The following is a 16,403-nucleotide window of genomic DNA, read 5'->3' as shown; positions in this document are numbered from 1 at the left end:
GGGCTCATGATCGGTTTCAAAATATCTTCATTTGTGTTCACCAGAACAAAGAAATGTATACAGGTTTGTACCAACATGAGAGAGAGAAAATTATGACATAATTTGTATTTTTGGTTGAACTTTCTCTTTAAAACACTTTTTTAAGCATGATTAATTATTATTTTGAAAAAAGTTTCAAAACATACTTTGAGGTCATTTTTTTAAATCCATTTGACCTGAACAAAAACGCCTCTTCACGATGAGGCACAAACATGAGGGTCTAAAGTGGTCCTCTGTTTTATTGATACAACAACAAAATGGCTACCGGCACTGGCGACATATTGGTTATGAATTTTATTCTTTTAAAATAAAATAAATACTGCTTACTTTTCCAAAGAAATAAAAGTTTAGGTGTACCAAACTAAATGCAAACAACTTTTTCTTTTTTTTTTTACCATCTGTGTGCCCAAAAAGGATTTTCTATCATTTTTTATTGTCAGCGATCATACTTTTACTGTTGCTGACCTGCTATTTGTAAAATGAAATGAACCTGAAAAAAAGATATGAAACTGCTGTCTTACTGTGTGAGTGCTGAGTGACAACATCATCAGATAACTTATCGACCTCAAATCACATAAAGTGCACACAAGGCAGACCTGTATTTCAAGTATTGTGCTTGTTTAGTGTGTTGAGAAGTGAGCAAATGATATATGAAGTTCATATAGTCCAAAAAAAAGTTGAATTGCTATATCTGTGATGGAATTCTGTGCCACGCAGCATTCCAATAAAACATTACGTCATGTATGCTGCGTATCATGTCAAATATGACAGTATAGATAATTAAACAAACATGCTCCCCCTCATCTTTTTGTTGTAGCTCAACCTGTCACAGATCCGTATGCACCCACAACCCCCAGGAAATGTGGAGGGGTAACTTCTGCACCTGCATCATGACCTCCATCTACCCCATTTCTCGGCCCCACGTAGATGATGTTTGCATTCCTTGCCAGTCAGTAAGGTAGCTTACCTGTGTGTTAACTGTCAGCTTTGTAATTATAGGATTTGAAGCTTCCAGCATAAGGTTTGTTGGCCTGGGGAAAGAAAGAGAGAGAGAGAGAAAGAAATAAAGACCTCAGAAACATATGACTCAAGCCCCTCCTGAGAAATCATTGGCTTCCATCAGTCATAAACGCAACGGAAACACATCAAAGAACGCCAGCATTCAAAATGTTTACAATAAAAACTTGTGCCCTGCCCCAATGCCAAACGACAGCCATATTGTTCAGCTCCAAAAAAAAGCCAACAAATTTACGAATGTCCGATAGCTAGAACATGAGAAGCCTTCTTAACTTCAAAACCAAGCACGGACCATGACGGAAAGTCAGCAAGTTACACCAAACATGTACACAGAGCGACATTCCAGTGCAGGACCTTTCTCGTGTTGCTCACGTGTAACTGCGCCTCTCCGCCACGGTTCAGCGCCCCTCACTGACTGAGGGTCTGTTTGAAAATCCTCACCGCATTGCCAGTTTCGTCAATTCTGTCTGATGGACCAGACTGAAAGACCACCATGTTTTCATCTACTGCATGTTATGTGGAATGCATCTGACGTTACCGAAAGACATACAGAAAGCAACATGGTGGGGTTCAGTAAGCCAGCCGGTTAAAGGGGCCATGGCATGAAAATCTGACTTTTTCCATGTTTAAGTGCTATGATTGGGTCCCCAATGCTTCTATCAACCTAGAAAATGTGAAAAAGATCAACACAGTAACTTAATTTTGGTAAACCATTCTTTACAAGCACATGATAAAATTGGTTTGTTGAAAATTGGCTCTTCTTATGATGTCATAAGGAGCTCTTATTATAATAATATTGCCCCTTAACCTGGACTATCCAATCACAGGACTTTTAATGCAGAGAAAAAAGAGAGAGAGAGAAAATAATTCACAGCACAATTGAGTTTCAATTGCAACAAACTATTGTGATCAGTGTTTGCACTTCATCCGCTCATTTGCATTTTGAAGGACACACCCAAAACGGCACATTTTTGCACACATCTACAAAGTGGCAATTTTAACATGATATAATAAATTATCTGTGGGATATTTTGAGCTAAAACTTCAAATATGGGCTCTGGACATACCAAAGATTTATTTGACATCTTAAAAATGTTTTGTGCCATGGCCCCTTTAAATTTTAAAAGAGAGAAAGGAGGATTTATGGTAGTTGGGAAAATGAAACCGCACAAGCCGAATGCCGAAGCCATGGATTTGATTCCCAGCCAGGGAACACTTAAGAATAAGACAAAAGTTTTGGAAAGTTTTACAAAGGTAAAGAAAAGGTACAAATGCTGTCAATGGGACGGTTCCCCTTAAAAAGGTCCCATCAGAGGTAGGTCTCATCACGATTGTTTGACCTCATCGCGATGATTTCCGATCACCGCAATGATTGCACATCTCTCTAAAAACACAAGGGGGAGCTGCAGCGTCTGTGTAAACGAGACAGTATCAGATTACTTTTAAATATGTGTTATGTGTATTCATATTTACGGCCAGATAAACCTTGCAAAAGATTTCATTTAAATAATCACAACAATGTGTGAAAACTATTTCATGAACAAACCAAAAAATGTATGAGAATTAAAAGTCAAAGCAAAAAACAGAATCGTCATAATCGTCAAAGCCAAACAGGCAATTAATCGTAATAATCGTCAGCCAAATTTCATAACCGTGAGAGCTCGAATATGAGGTACCTTTGAGGTACTACTATGCACCCTTTACAGACACAGGTGGGTGTACTTTTTTAAAGGGTACCGTCCCAGTGATGGTTTTTGTATCTCTTTTTTGAGAGTTTAGTACTAAATATTAAGTAGTATCTAAGCATGGATGTACTTGGGTCGATGGCTGGTGATGTTGAATCTTAGTGGATGAAAGTTTGTCACTTCATATGTTATAATTTTGTACAGACAAAGTCACGGCCTATTTAATAAAAAGTGAAAATATTTAATTCAATTACTTTAATCTGGCAAAATACAAATATAGATTTGCTCGCCCACATACTGAACACTGAACAGATGGGCTTTTCTTACAATCTTGACCTCGTCTACTTTTCGATTCGACCGTTTCGAACAATAGGAGGAAGTAAAGTCAAGTCTAAGAGACTGCTGCTACCAATTGGTTTACGTCTTATTGAAAAGAACAAATAAACATACGTGAAGGAACCACGCAAACATCGTCTTAATTCATGCTATACCACAAACACTGTCAGAAGCACAGCTGATCCTTGCAACTGTCTACGATTTGTGTTTATTTACAACTTAAGTCACCAGATTTACAGCCTTTGTGAGAACATCAGGGTACTGTCGCTCGTAAAACTATACGTATGAGAAAGCAAAACGCCTCTTCTTCACCGTATTAAAAGATGTGTTTCTTGGATGTTGTGAAATCAGTTGTGTATACAGTAATACATCCACACTTGTTCTTGTTTGCATTAGTGGTTCTGACAGATGTTGCACTGAAGTGTAATCGCATGTTTGCTAAACAGATTTGACAAGAAACCACAATCAATTATGGTCTCAGAGATTATAAAGGTAGAACCCTAACACTGCTGATTATTCAGTAATAACTAGCCAAGGCAGTGAAAGAAATCCATTGCTATCAGAGCTCCTGACAGCTTCCAACCATGGAATATTGCAAGTTCATACACGCCTGCTATGAATACTTCTCAGATCTTCTCTTTTCATTCACCACAGTGATATTGTGTCACTGCTGTATTTCTTTTTTTTTTGTGAAAAGCATAACAAGTTAAGCCAATACATATATTCAAGATAATAAATCTGAGCTGCGTCTTTTGTATGCTGATCAATGAACATCTTTAAATGCAACTTTTTGGATTCCCACGACTGCCTGTTTCCCAACAGAATCGAGTCGAATCGCCCAGGAAAATGTACGAGGAGAAATGAACTTCCTTTTTATTTACAGCTGCGCCATTGAATGAATGGGAACTCATGGTTCAGTAGAAACAAATTGTCAGTTTGATGGGAGACGCCACACTGGCTGCGCCGCGTAACGCGGACTGCTCGTTCGCAACATGTTTATCCACGGGAGGTCATGTGGTGTGCATCCACAACCGAACAACATATAAATCTGTATAAAATTAATTGTATTATTGTTTGAATGACAATCTTTGTAAACTGTGCGCATACCAGCGGTCAGATGAACTCGGAGCAACCCTTCCTTTTTATTTTTGCCTCTCTGGCACGGCCCAGGGAATGTTTAGACAAAAAAAAGAGGAAATCTAGTTTAAATGGTAGCTTCATGTAGCAACACTGTATCTTAATCAGCCCTGTCTGTTGTAATCGAGAGGACCAGAATATTTAGGTTACAGCCTTCCTCTCTCTCTACATTACCCACGGCATAGGTCACACACATTACGGCCTAAGCGCTCAGCAATTTGCGCACATGTATACAAACACACACCTGCAGGGTTTAAGGCCACGGAGAAAAATACAGCTGTCTAATTTATTAGTCCCAAGAGGGGGGAGCGAGCACTGTGAATTTCTTCTGGCCTGACTTCCGTCATCGGACTTCCAGACCAGACCTCCCTTACTTGAGAACTGGTGTGACAGGGAATGTCTGGTGTTGCGGCGCAGGCCCCCTCGTCTCCTCCTTTCCTCCCAGTCTGTAGCAGAAACGGGGAAGGCTATCAGTCATACAGCTGGGTCATATGCACAATAGTGCCGGCGAGGTCTCAAGGCCTGGCACGGCGCAAGGTTTAAAAACCAGGAGCTGATAAGACTCACCTTCCGGGACCTAACAGGATCTGCACCTCCTCGGATATGTTTTCTGTATATATGGAAGGTTTTCGGCATGGGCTCGCTGAGAATCGTGTGGGGCTGCTGTGTGGGGACACTTCTTCCTAGAGGTTGTCACGGTGGGGTTCTGGAGAGATTGAAGCGCAATGAAATTGTGGCCATATTTTAATTATACTTACTCAAGATTGTCTCATGTGAAACATGCTCTCATTGTGCGTGAAAAGAAAAAAACACGCAGGGTCATAATTCATAAACAAAGTGTGTGAAATAAAAACCTGGGAAACCCCTTTTTCAGATGATTTCACTGACCACATGAAGAGTTATTAGTTACATGTTCTGTCACTCATCTTTTCTCATAGACGTGGAATATGATCCTGAACAGCGTCAATGTGCTTGAGTTTGAACAGAATGCTGTAATGTGAATGCGCATTGGATGATCAGAAGAGACGCAGACCTTGACCCACTTCTGCTCTTCTACAGCTGTAACTGCAGTCGGTGTCCAGATGAAGATGATCTATTGGCCTCTCCCTCCCTCTGCTGACCGCCTCACTGTCATGCTGCTAAGGCCTGGGTTTTGTTAGGTCCAGGAAACAGGCTCTTCCTTTACATAAACATGGACGCAAAATCATTTTCTTTTTTTTAGGGCTGGCATCGGCACGCAACCATATTTGTGTCTTTTTGCGTACTGCACCGTAACCGAGAGCTAGAGAGATCAAGTTTATGCTGTGCTTGCATTTACTACACTAAAAATGTTTTTAACAAATCTTATCTGAAAACCAGTTAAGAACACGTGTGCCTTATTTTAGGATATAGACATAGTCCTATATTTATAGGCTACGAGTTTGCTTTGCTATAATAATTAAAATGAATGAAACGCTAACAGCTTTTAAATTCCCTTTATAAACGACGATGTAGAAAATAATAATCATCTCATTAATAATCATAATACTCCAAAACGTCATATTTTTAAAAAAAGAAAATAGAAACCAAAGCTAACAATTAAATGTAATTACTACACAATAATACGCACAACAAAGTTTCTAAAAACGCTCATTCGCAGTGATGCCATTTTTGGTTCCCCAAGGAACCAAACAGAAACCAAATGATTCAAAGATGCTTGAAGGAACCATTTCGTTCTTCTTTATTATTATTTTTTTATTTTTTTAATAGTCCCTGGAATCTTTTTCACTACATAGAACTAAAAAACGTGTATGTGGATGTTAATGGTCCTTTACGTAACCATACAGCCCGACAAATAAGCATTTTAGGGATCTTTATTTTTGAGAGTAAAATTTAAAGTCATAAAAAGGTTAGAGAGAAATAGCATCTTTTTATGGACATTTACAGAGGTTAGGTTCAAAATACGAAATCCTTATGGTCATATGAAGGTGTGACTAAAATAAATGCGCTAAACGATGCAGGAGCGTGTAGTCTACATGTGTATTCTGTCATAGCCGATGTTTATCATGAAGATAAATGTCTGATTTTCTTTTTTCCACAGAGTAGTCAAAGTTATCAAGTTATGTGATATAACAGAGAGATAAAATATAAAGATTTAAATATTAAAAATGTTAATAAATGTAGAGTTAACCAAAATGGTTATAATAAATATAAATGATAATATAAGATGATAATATTTGATAACAATATATTAATAAAAAAAATCAATGTAATACATTAAGTTAAAAGTACGGTATAGAATTAATAAACATAAAATATTTAATGTTTCCTCCCTTAACGCACAAAGCCGCATTCATGCGCGATCATCATATTTTGATTTACGTTTGCCGTATAGTTTTTATTTTGATATTTTATTAATTATTTTAATCTATATATTTTTGTTTTTTTCTGTTTTCCCACAGTTCTTATTTGGCATTTTTCTCTCAGGATAAAGTTTTAATTCCTGCGCAATGAGGATTCATAAAATACCTATATTTAACTTTTTGTCTTTTTCGATTTTAATGAACCGTAATAATTGTAATATAGCCTATTAACAGCAAAATAAATGTGCATTTCAAGATGCAGCAGTGAACGGAAAGTCTCAGGATTTTATTGTTATTTGTCGTTGATATCATCAACATGTTAATACATCAGGATACTGGAAGATCCCACTGGAGAGTCCTGTGCAGACATGCGCTCTTCACGGTCAGCTTGGCTCCATGCTTGACTGAGACTCTCCTCATCCTAATGGTGCTATTAACCAGACAAAACACTCACACACTTTAGTCGTGTGTGGGGCAAAGATCACCGCTGATCAGATAAAAACACGCGACAACGTCCAAATTCTGTGGTCGGACATTTGCCTGTCCACAGCTCTGCCCATGAGTGTGTATCATTATCTAAAGGTCATCATCACAAGCTAAAAAGTAAACTACCACAAATCTGTACCTTTCTTAATTTATGCTTTTATATATCTCAACTTTATTCTGCTTCTCTGTGCAATAAATAAGATGACAGAACTACAGTTATTAGCACAACATACAGATAAAACATCTTAACATTTAGATCAGCGCAAGCTGAGTTTGTCAGCACGCATGAAATTATCATGATGATATATATGGTAGGCCTAATCGTGACTCAGACCGATAAGTGGTCCTGATAAAAAGGTGGTAAGCTGTCCATTAACCTGCAATAAATCACAACAAAACAACATTCGAATAGTCGACCAGGCCTACTGCCTATATGAATCTGCCTATATGAATCTGTAATAATTTACTACAATAACAGCATGCGCAATATGGCGAATATCTATAGAGATATGGTGTCAGTGTAAAATCCTCATTGTAATATATCAAGGCCACGATTGCTGGTGAAATTACAACAAATACTATAATAATTGATGTACCTTGCCATTCTGCTCCAGAGAAAACCTAGAGCCCCTCCACTTCGACTTTCCTTCTGAGCCATTAGTCTTGGGACGGGAGGACACAAAGCTGATCTAAACAGCACTGTTGATAGCTAACGGATGAGATAATCTCGTCTCTCTTTCCTTTTCTTTTGCCGCCTTCTTAGTCTCTGACAGGCTTTTGTCTCTGGCGCCGGAGCAGGAGCTCAGAGAGACACCGTTGCGCATCATTGCGCTCTCAAAAAGGTTTCCCGCGCGTCCACCTTGCAAAGTGATCGATACCTGAGACGAAATACAGGAAGAGTAAATTCATATCAAACTTATTTTCCTCTGTTGTTTTATAAGTTATAACATACTGTACTACTGTGGTTTCAGATAGGCCATCAAATTTGTTTTGGATAACTGCAAAAGAGTGTAACGCTATTTAAAAAAACACATCCGCAATGGGATGGAAAATAACATTATTCAAAAACTTTAATTAAATACACAATGTGATCATTTGCATCATGCAGTTTTTACAGTGACATTTTTAAGGTCAACGTCACATCCATCTATGCGTAATGCTTAGCCTAATTATTACAGTAGCTGTTTATAGGGCTGTAAAAAGCTGTATGCAATAAAATTTTAATTTAACAACAGTGTCAGCGAAATTAATCTCGGGAAATCAAGAATGATCTCGATTCAATTAAAATCGATGTTTTTATAAACCTCTTGTTTTTCGCAGAAGCATACACCAAATCAGATCAGCTTAAGAAGTTTTTGGGAGTAAATTTTATTTTCTTTCGTAAAAAAATATAAGCCCTTTATGCCACATACACGCTCCCACATATATAAACATAATTTGTCTCTTGCACACACACGCGGGCGTAAAACACTAAACAAATCCTGTTACAAAGTTATGTTCAATTTCTCGCCATAATTTACAAGTGTCTGCTTAAAGTAATAACTCTAGCTTGACTGTCTGAAAGCAGATACAGTAAGTTTGTGGTTCAGGTCAATTCTAAATGGGAAAATAACACGAGAAGGTTAAGCGCTCACTTTTATGAAATCTCACAGATACATCGGAAATATGCCTTACACTCTTATAAATAAAAGTGCTGAAAAGGATTTTTCACAAAGCCAAATGTGAACCATTTTAGTTCCCGAAAATCTTTTATTCAAATGTTCTTCAAATAACAATTTATACTTTTTTTAATAGTCTGTGGAGCCTTTTTTCTCTACAAATAACTTTTTGCGCAACAGAAATGTCCTGTATATGTTTACCATTCTTTATGGAACCATATAGGAACCTTTATTTTTAAGTGTGTAATGCTGCATAAACCTATATATATTTTGGGTGTAATTTAATAAAAAATAATTATAATTCTGGTCAGTGAATTATTCAACCCACGCATCATGAGTCATTTAAAACGATTCTCACTTTAAGATCCTTGTGGGAATGTTTATTGTTCAGTTACAGGTATTAAGCTTGTTTTGCTTGAATTTTAGGATTATTCAGATCAATATAACGAATTTTTTTGGTTTTGGATTAATGCTATTCAAACGTATTGTATAGTATTAAGGACCTGGTATGAAATTGCATGCGTTTCCACAGTGGATTGTGGGAAGGATCGTACATCCCGCCCCGGTAATGTGACATCACGGTGCAGAAGAACTGCCTTGTGCTGCCCGACTCCAAGAAAAACACACAAGAGTTTCACACCGACGAGTGGCGGTTCTCACCTCTCTTCATGCAAATCAAGCAGCCATGACAAAATGGGAGATTAATCGACACATTTAGGTATGTTTACATGAAATTGTTGATTATCTAAACAATTTTTCAACAGGGCTTAGTGTTTGAGGGTGCCATTTGAATCCGGAATAATATTATAGATGTAATTCAACAGCGCCTGATGATGCTTCCGAGCCCGGTAACATCAACGCCGTTTTCTGTGAAGGATATACTGAAACTGGAGCAGCAGTCTCACCTTCAGTCCTTGCATCCAGGGCAATACCACGCACAACTTCATCCGGAACCGCACGAGAGATTTCAGGCACCATCATCCAGTTTCCTCGGAGGTGGAGACAGTCCCGGCTTCTCGGACAGCGAAGACAAGATGTCTTATCTGAACTCATTCTCAATGCCGGAGAGCTTAGTGGAGAGCAGCCTTTCCCCTCCTATGTTCGTCCATCCGGCACTGGGACACGTCGAGACCAAACTTGAAGATGAACTTGAGGACCACGAAACGAGTGGGTGATTTGTATTTTAACACTTAGAATTGTAAAAGTGGCGTGGAGTTTCAAATGAATAGCAAACAGAGCTACGTGGGAGACATGAGAGAGAAAGAGATTTCAATTATATTGATATTATTAAATATACAATTACTAGAACTAACTTCAAGGATGTAATTTATTTGCTTCGACAAACAAAAGCGCAGGCCTTGTAGAAATGAATACGCATTACAATTAGGCCTGCCAAACTTTAATATTCGGCAAAGTGCTAATAATTTATCTAGGCTATATTGTAGATTAGAAAAATATTTTGCAGACATTCTGTATGGTTTGTAATTGTAGGCTTGTAAGATAGCTGCTTTGAAATAGCACATATTAATTCTGCATTTAGATAAAGGCCTGTTCAAACTTACCAAATGTGTGATTTGTTTATCGTGTATGCAAATGCTTTTATTAATAAGTGAGAGCTGATCGACTAAGGGTTTGTGTCTCTTGTTTGTATTGTGTTTGGCTTAATAGAAAGTTGCGGTGCCATCATAAGATCCCCGGACTGCGAGGGTGATGCGCACTCGGACACGGAGCGAGCGCAGCGGCAGAGGACGCGACGCAAGCCGCGGGTTCTCTTCAGCCAGGCGCAGGTCTTCGAGCTGGAGAGGCGCTTTAAGCAGCAGCGCTATTTGTCGGCACCAGAGAGAGAACATTTGGCTAGTTCCCTGAAACTGACCTCGACGCAGGTCAAAATTTGGTTTCAAAACCGTAGATATAAATGCAAGCGACAGCGTCAAGACAAAACACTGGAAATGGCAGGACACCACCACCCGCCGCCACCCAGGAGGGTGGCTGTGCCCGTCCTCGTCCGGGATGGCAAACCGTGTTTGACGGGATCACAGAGTTACAACGCCACGTACGCTGTGAACCCTGCTCCATACAGTTATAATGGCTATTCATCTTATAACAATGCCGCGTATACGACCCCTTACAGCTGTACATATCCCAGCCTTCCGCCACTTCCAACAAACACGTCTACCAATGCATTGATGAGCATGAGTCTGAACAATCTCGGAACATATTCCCAACCTCAGACCTCACAAGGGACGCCCGTGTCAGCTTGTCAAGGGACCTTGCAGGGTATTCGTGCGTGGTAGAGACTTTACAACCATTCCATCTGTACATAAATGACAGCTTGACAATATTAACAGACAGTTACCAGTGTTTATAGGCCTATAACTTTTATCAAACAAAATACGCAGGGATGCGCCGTATACCGTTTCAGTATAAACCTCTTTCAATTTCTTTTAGGAACACGTACAAGATGGCTGAACGAATGAAGAAAGCTTCAGATGATCAAATTTTGAAGGCCAGTTTACAGCAGAATTATTTTACGATTATACCGAATAACAGTTTTATATTCTGCCCTTACAACGTGTGTTAGGCCACATTTTTGGACATGAATTTTAATGTGGATCTAACTTTTAACTGGCATTATGGCATACATTTGCTTTCTCCGTTATTGCACTTGGTGGTAAACATCTATATGTAAGAATGTTACGAAAATTGACAATGGTGTGTGTTTTTATGCAAACCTACCTTGTAAAAATAAAAACAGTACATTTTATTTTAAACCATCATGCTAAAATATTGACATATTTCAAATACCAATATAAGAGTCTACACAAAACACTCTCCATATGTAGAAGTCCATCTGCTCTTTAAAATAAACAGGAAGTATAAGTCGGTGACTTTAAAACAAATTTATCGGCTGGTATGAGTGGTGCAACATAGTTAGAGAAATAAAATGTTTTTGCGCGTTTTCAACATTACAATTTTTTAAGGTTAATTTAAAGATTTAACTGTTTTGTTAAATTTAAACATTTATAATTTACGGAAATTAATTGTACTTAGCAGCAATGCATGTAGAGCTGTTTAGCTTACAGAAACAGTCACAAGTCTTGGCCCATGTTTCTTGAGAAATTAATTATATTAGCTTAATTTCTATACACATTAATGATTGTAATGTAAAATTGTAATATAAAAACGCCAAATCATACGTTACAGTAAATCCAGACTTTAGCATAAGTCTCTTTGAGTACGCATTACACATTTAGGCTATTGTTATAATATATATATAATTACACATTATTTAATTTATATAATTACATTGTAAAAAGTGAAAAGTTGGATTAACTTAAAAAATTACAATTGGGTAACACCAACAGAAAAAAATCAACTTTAAATTTCACTAAAGTTTCACTTTATGTTAAGGTTAATTTAAGTAGAATAAACTTACATTTTTAGGTATCACCAATTAAAGTAATGTTTAAAGTTGAACCAACTTTTTACAGTGTATATATTATAAATATGTTATACATAATTAATTACCGTCCCGATATGATTTAAAAAAATGCTATATTTTTTTAACAAGAAACACATGACCTGCAGAAGCTTTTATTTATCCTCCAATGACAAGTTCAAATATGCTCAAGCAGCTAATAGTTTGTATGCATGTTCAATATGATTGCAGAGTTACATTTAACAGTAAAGTGTTTGTATGCGACACTTTCTTCAATCTCTGTGTATCTGAGCAATAACAAGTCTGAAACCCTAATAATTATTTATTATTACTATGTCCAATAAGGTTTAATAAGATGACATCGCCAATGCGCATGCTATATGCGCATGCTAGCGGATACTGCAACAAACACACACACACAATTTTTGTTTTGAGGAAAAGGTTTTTGTATTTAAATTAGCACCCTTTGACCTGACAGCTCCAGATGGATTTACTTTTTATGGTTTGGGAAAACACGAAAACAACTTACGAAGTAGGCTACATTGGGATTATTTTAATGGCCTGATAATGAACATTATCCGGAAATACAATTGGAGTAAAACTAAATCCAAAAACTTTGAAATATCTGCGGACTAGTAAAAGAGGATTAATATATGTTATGTGTATTACTTTACTGATTATTAGCGAACCACAAAAAAAAACAAGAACCGAACCGAATAAAGTCAAATAAAAATGAACTTCCAAAAATTATTGCTGGGTGGCTCATTTAAGTTTTTCGATTTTACTTGCTACCCAGCCATCCAATGCTTTCATTGTAGTTTTATAGTGTTATAATTATATAGCCTAAATAAACGTAATGATATGTTAAGAATAAAAGCTCCAGTGCGCAATGGTTTGATTGGTCTGTTAGGCCTTTGCTAAACATTCGGCTTTCCCAGCACTCACATTCTTTTAATGAAGATTAATAGAAAAGTAAACACCTCGTCATCTGGGTTTGTCTTTACTAATAGCAAGGGATGAACGGCTCCCATCGCTACCGCAAGGCCAGTCGGACCGTGGACATACCTGCTGTCAGGATAAGTGCCCAGACACCTCAATGTAAATACTGATGGCGACAGAGAGGCGATGCCTCAGGACGCGCTGCTGGACTGCAGAGATATAAATCTATACAGAGTGCTGGACGACAATGATATGAATCTATTGAGAGGATTTCTGGTCGCCTATCAAGAGAGGGTGGGGTTAGTTCTTCTAAACAGTGTCATGGGGCATATCAGGATACTTACTCAGATTTCCTCTGTGTTTTAATATGTATATATTACAAATAATCTAAAAATAATGGCGACTGTTACTTTGGTAAGATATTTGCAATATTTTTAAATAGTTTAGGAAATTTAAAATGAAAACTTATTTTTTTTTGTATATATTAAAAGAACAACAGTGATATCCACAAGGTTTAGTTGAAACTGCTTATACTGTATATGGAGGGGAAAAGAGGACACATTGGGTGAGACGGATAATGATTATGGTGATTATCTTATGATTATGAAACAATTGTGGGATTAAATAACTAGCAAAAATACAGGTAAACATGAAAATAAAAAGAGAAAAATTAAAGAGAAAATAGTAAAAATGTCTGTTTGTCACAGATGCATACCTAACAAACATAATCACAGCATTTGTTGTTTTGTGCAGACAATGCACATACAAACTATTGTCATGTCACTCCATTGAAACAAAAGTGTGCAACATGAATAATAAACACAACCATTGTATACTTTAAAACCAAATGCAAAATAGCACTAAAAGTGTTTCACTGGCTCATAATCACAAGGGGAACCATTTTAAGTGCCATATAGCACCCCTGGATGGTTCTTCACCTGTGCTATATAGCACCAAAAATGGTTCCCCTATGATTACGAGCTTTTGGTGCTATTTAGCACAATTTTTGAGTGTATTGAGCACTAATGTCATGCCTTACAGAATAAAAATAGTCATCCACCTTGGTTTAATAGCAAATCTTCAAGTGTTATCCCATATGTAATTTATACTACACTCTAAAAAAACAAACGGTGCTATATAGCACCAAAACTGTTGCTTTGGATCGTAACCATAGAAGAACCATTTTTAGTGCCATATAGCACCGGTGAAGCACCTGTGTAGAACCATATAGGGGCCATATAGCATCACTATAGCACCACATATGGTTCTACACAGGTGCTTCACCGGTGCTATATGGCACTAAAAATGGTTCTTCTATGATTACGAGCAAAGAACCACTTTTGGTGCTATATAGCACCGTTTGTTTATAGAGTGTACCAGCACCTTTTAATTGGGAGCCAGAGAATAGACAGCGCCCCTTGGTGGTCATATTTCTCTTGATCTCCCATCCAAAGTTTTTTTAACAATAGCAGTTTCTCTTGGGCCTTGACAGCACAGTGGTGGTTTCTGTGTTTTATCATGAATAAATTGAATATTATCAAAACGTTCACCTTTCCATGGCAACAAAACATTGTATATATTTATACAACATTTATTTTTTAAATAAAAATGTGCACTTTATTAACAGCGAAATAACTTGTATACAAAGAGATTTAAAACACTGCCTGATAAGGATCTGTAAGAAAAACAAATCTGGCAGACTGAATTTGAAGTCCAATGACTTTTATGCTCTTTGCAAACACTGTAAAAATGTGCTGTAGTTATGCAGCTGTTTTCCAGTAACTTAATGTAGATTTAAATGTATGTTATTTACTGGAAATAGTGGTTCAAAGCTAAATGAACATTAAACATTAACAAGTCTTTGTCTTTACAGAATGCAACTACACTCTGAAAACAAACAGTAATAGCACTAAAACTGGATTACTGGCTCGTAATCATAGGGGAACCATTTTAAGTGAGTAGTAGGCTACCTGTGTAGGACCCATATTGTGCTATATAGAACCATATCTGGTGTTGTGGTGCTATATAGCACTAAAAATGGTTCCCCTGCTATGATTACGTAGTGCTATTTAGCACTAATGATTTTAGAGTGCATAAAATATCAGCCTCATGCAAAACCTTCTGGGAACCGGAAATCCTTATAAACCTTTCTCATTTTTTTTTCTTCAAATGTTGGTTCTCAGAATGCTTTGCATGAGGCTGTTATTTTAGTGTTATTCTGTAAAGACAAAGACTTAGAAGATTATTTAACTTTAAACAAACTGTTGCCAGTAAATACATTTAAATCTACACCAAGTTACTGGCAAACAGCTCCCAGTAATACTGCCATTTGAATTATTTTACAGTGAATGATAAAGGCAAAAAAACAAAAAAATAGTGTTTGTTCAGAGTTAAATTATATTAACAACAATGTATATCTACCAATGTGATGATATAGATACAACAACAGCAACAAAAAAATGGCAATTTAAATTATATGGATGACCCACTTACTGTACAAGATATATTTTTTTAAAACAATGTATGCATCTTTAAATATGTTATAAGCACAGTGTTCAGGACAGTATTGGATTAAAGGAATAATCAATACACTCCACCCCACAAGGGATTTTAATCACTTGCATGCATCTTACACATTCTGAATGCCTTCCTAATTTAACAAACTCAATTCAATACATCAGCTCGCTGGCAAAGACTTCAGTTCAGTCTGGGTGTGTCAGAAAAGGGAGACATCAGAAATGTGCAGTGCAGTGTTGAGGGCACTGCTGGACCATGCATTGTCTTCATGGATCTTTGTTAAAGTATAATTTAATTTAATACTGTTTACTACAACTAATTAAAGTTATAAAGAAATACCATTACATTTGATATCACAAATATCATAACCTCCAAGAATTTTTGTGATTTATATGTTTATTTCTTTTAGGAAATAAGTAGATAGCACCCATATGCAAAGAATAGGGAACCGGATACAACCACATCACTGCTATAATAATTGAAGGGACAATAAAAGATGTGATGTTAGGGTTAGATAACCAGATAAACATCCGATGTTTGTCACTCTGGAGGCCACGTGGCGGCGCTACAATCGTATTTCTTGACACAAGCACAAATGTTTTATGCGCAAAATGCCTAAGACGTTTCAAGTGGAACAAACTAAGATTTAATTTGCTATTTGATGAAACCGAACCACACACATTTAAACAAACTTCGTCGCAGGATATTTTTGCTATTTTATTTAGCTCGTTAGGAAATAAAATCCTCGCAGAAAGACTGAGAGGTCTCCCAAAACATCTCGTACGACCATCAATATGGTTTATGTCCA

At 37.1% G+C, this 16,403-nt stretch overlaps 1 protein-coding gene across 1 annotated transcript; it reads left to right on the top strand.

Annotated features, from left to right (window-relative positions):
* The first annotated feature begins 9,327 nt into the window (after window positions 1-9,327).
* Window positions 9,328-11,366, top strand: nkx2.3 (NK2 homeobox 3). Its single transcript, XM_065297498.2, has 3 exons — window positions 9,328-9,418; window positions 9,525-9,867; window positions 10,369-11,366. The coding sequence occupies exons 2-3, from the start codon at window positions 9,531-9,533 to the stop codon at window positions 10,992-10,994; spliced, it is 963 nt and encodes a 320-aa protein (XP_065153570.1). The 5' UTR covers window positions 9,328-9,418; window positions 9,525-9,530; the 3' UTR covers window positions 10,995-11,366.
* Window positions 11,367-16,403: the final 5,037 nt, after the last annotated feature.

Source organism: Paramisgurnus dabryanus, chromosome 20 (assembly GCF_030506205.2).
Source record: "Paramisgurnus dabryanus chromosome 20, PD_genome_1.1, whole genome shotgun sequence".
In the NCBI taxonomy this organism is placed as follows: domain Eukaryota; kingdom Metazoa; phylum Chordata; class Actinopteri; order Cypriniformes; family Cobitidae; genus Paramisgurnus; species Paramisgurnus dabryanus.
The sequence above is the reverse complement of the archived record's forward strand: the minus strand, read 5'-3'. Positions and strand labels throughout refer to the sequence as shown.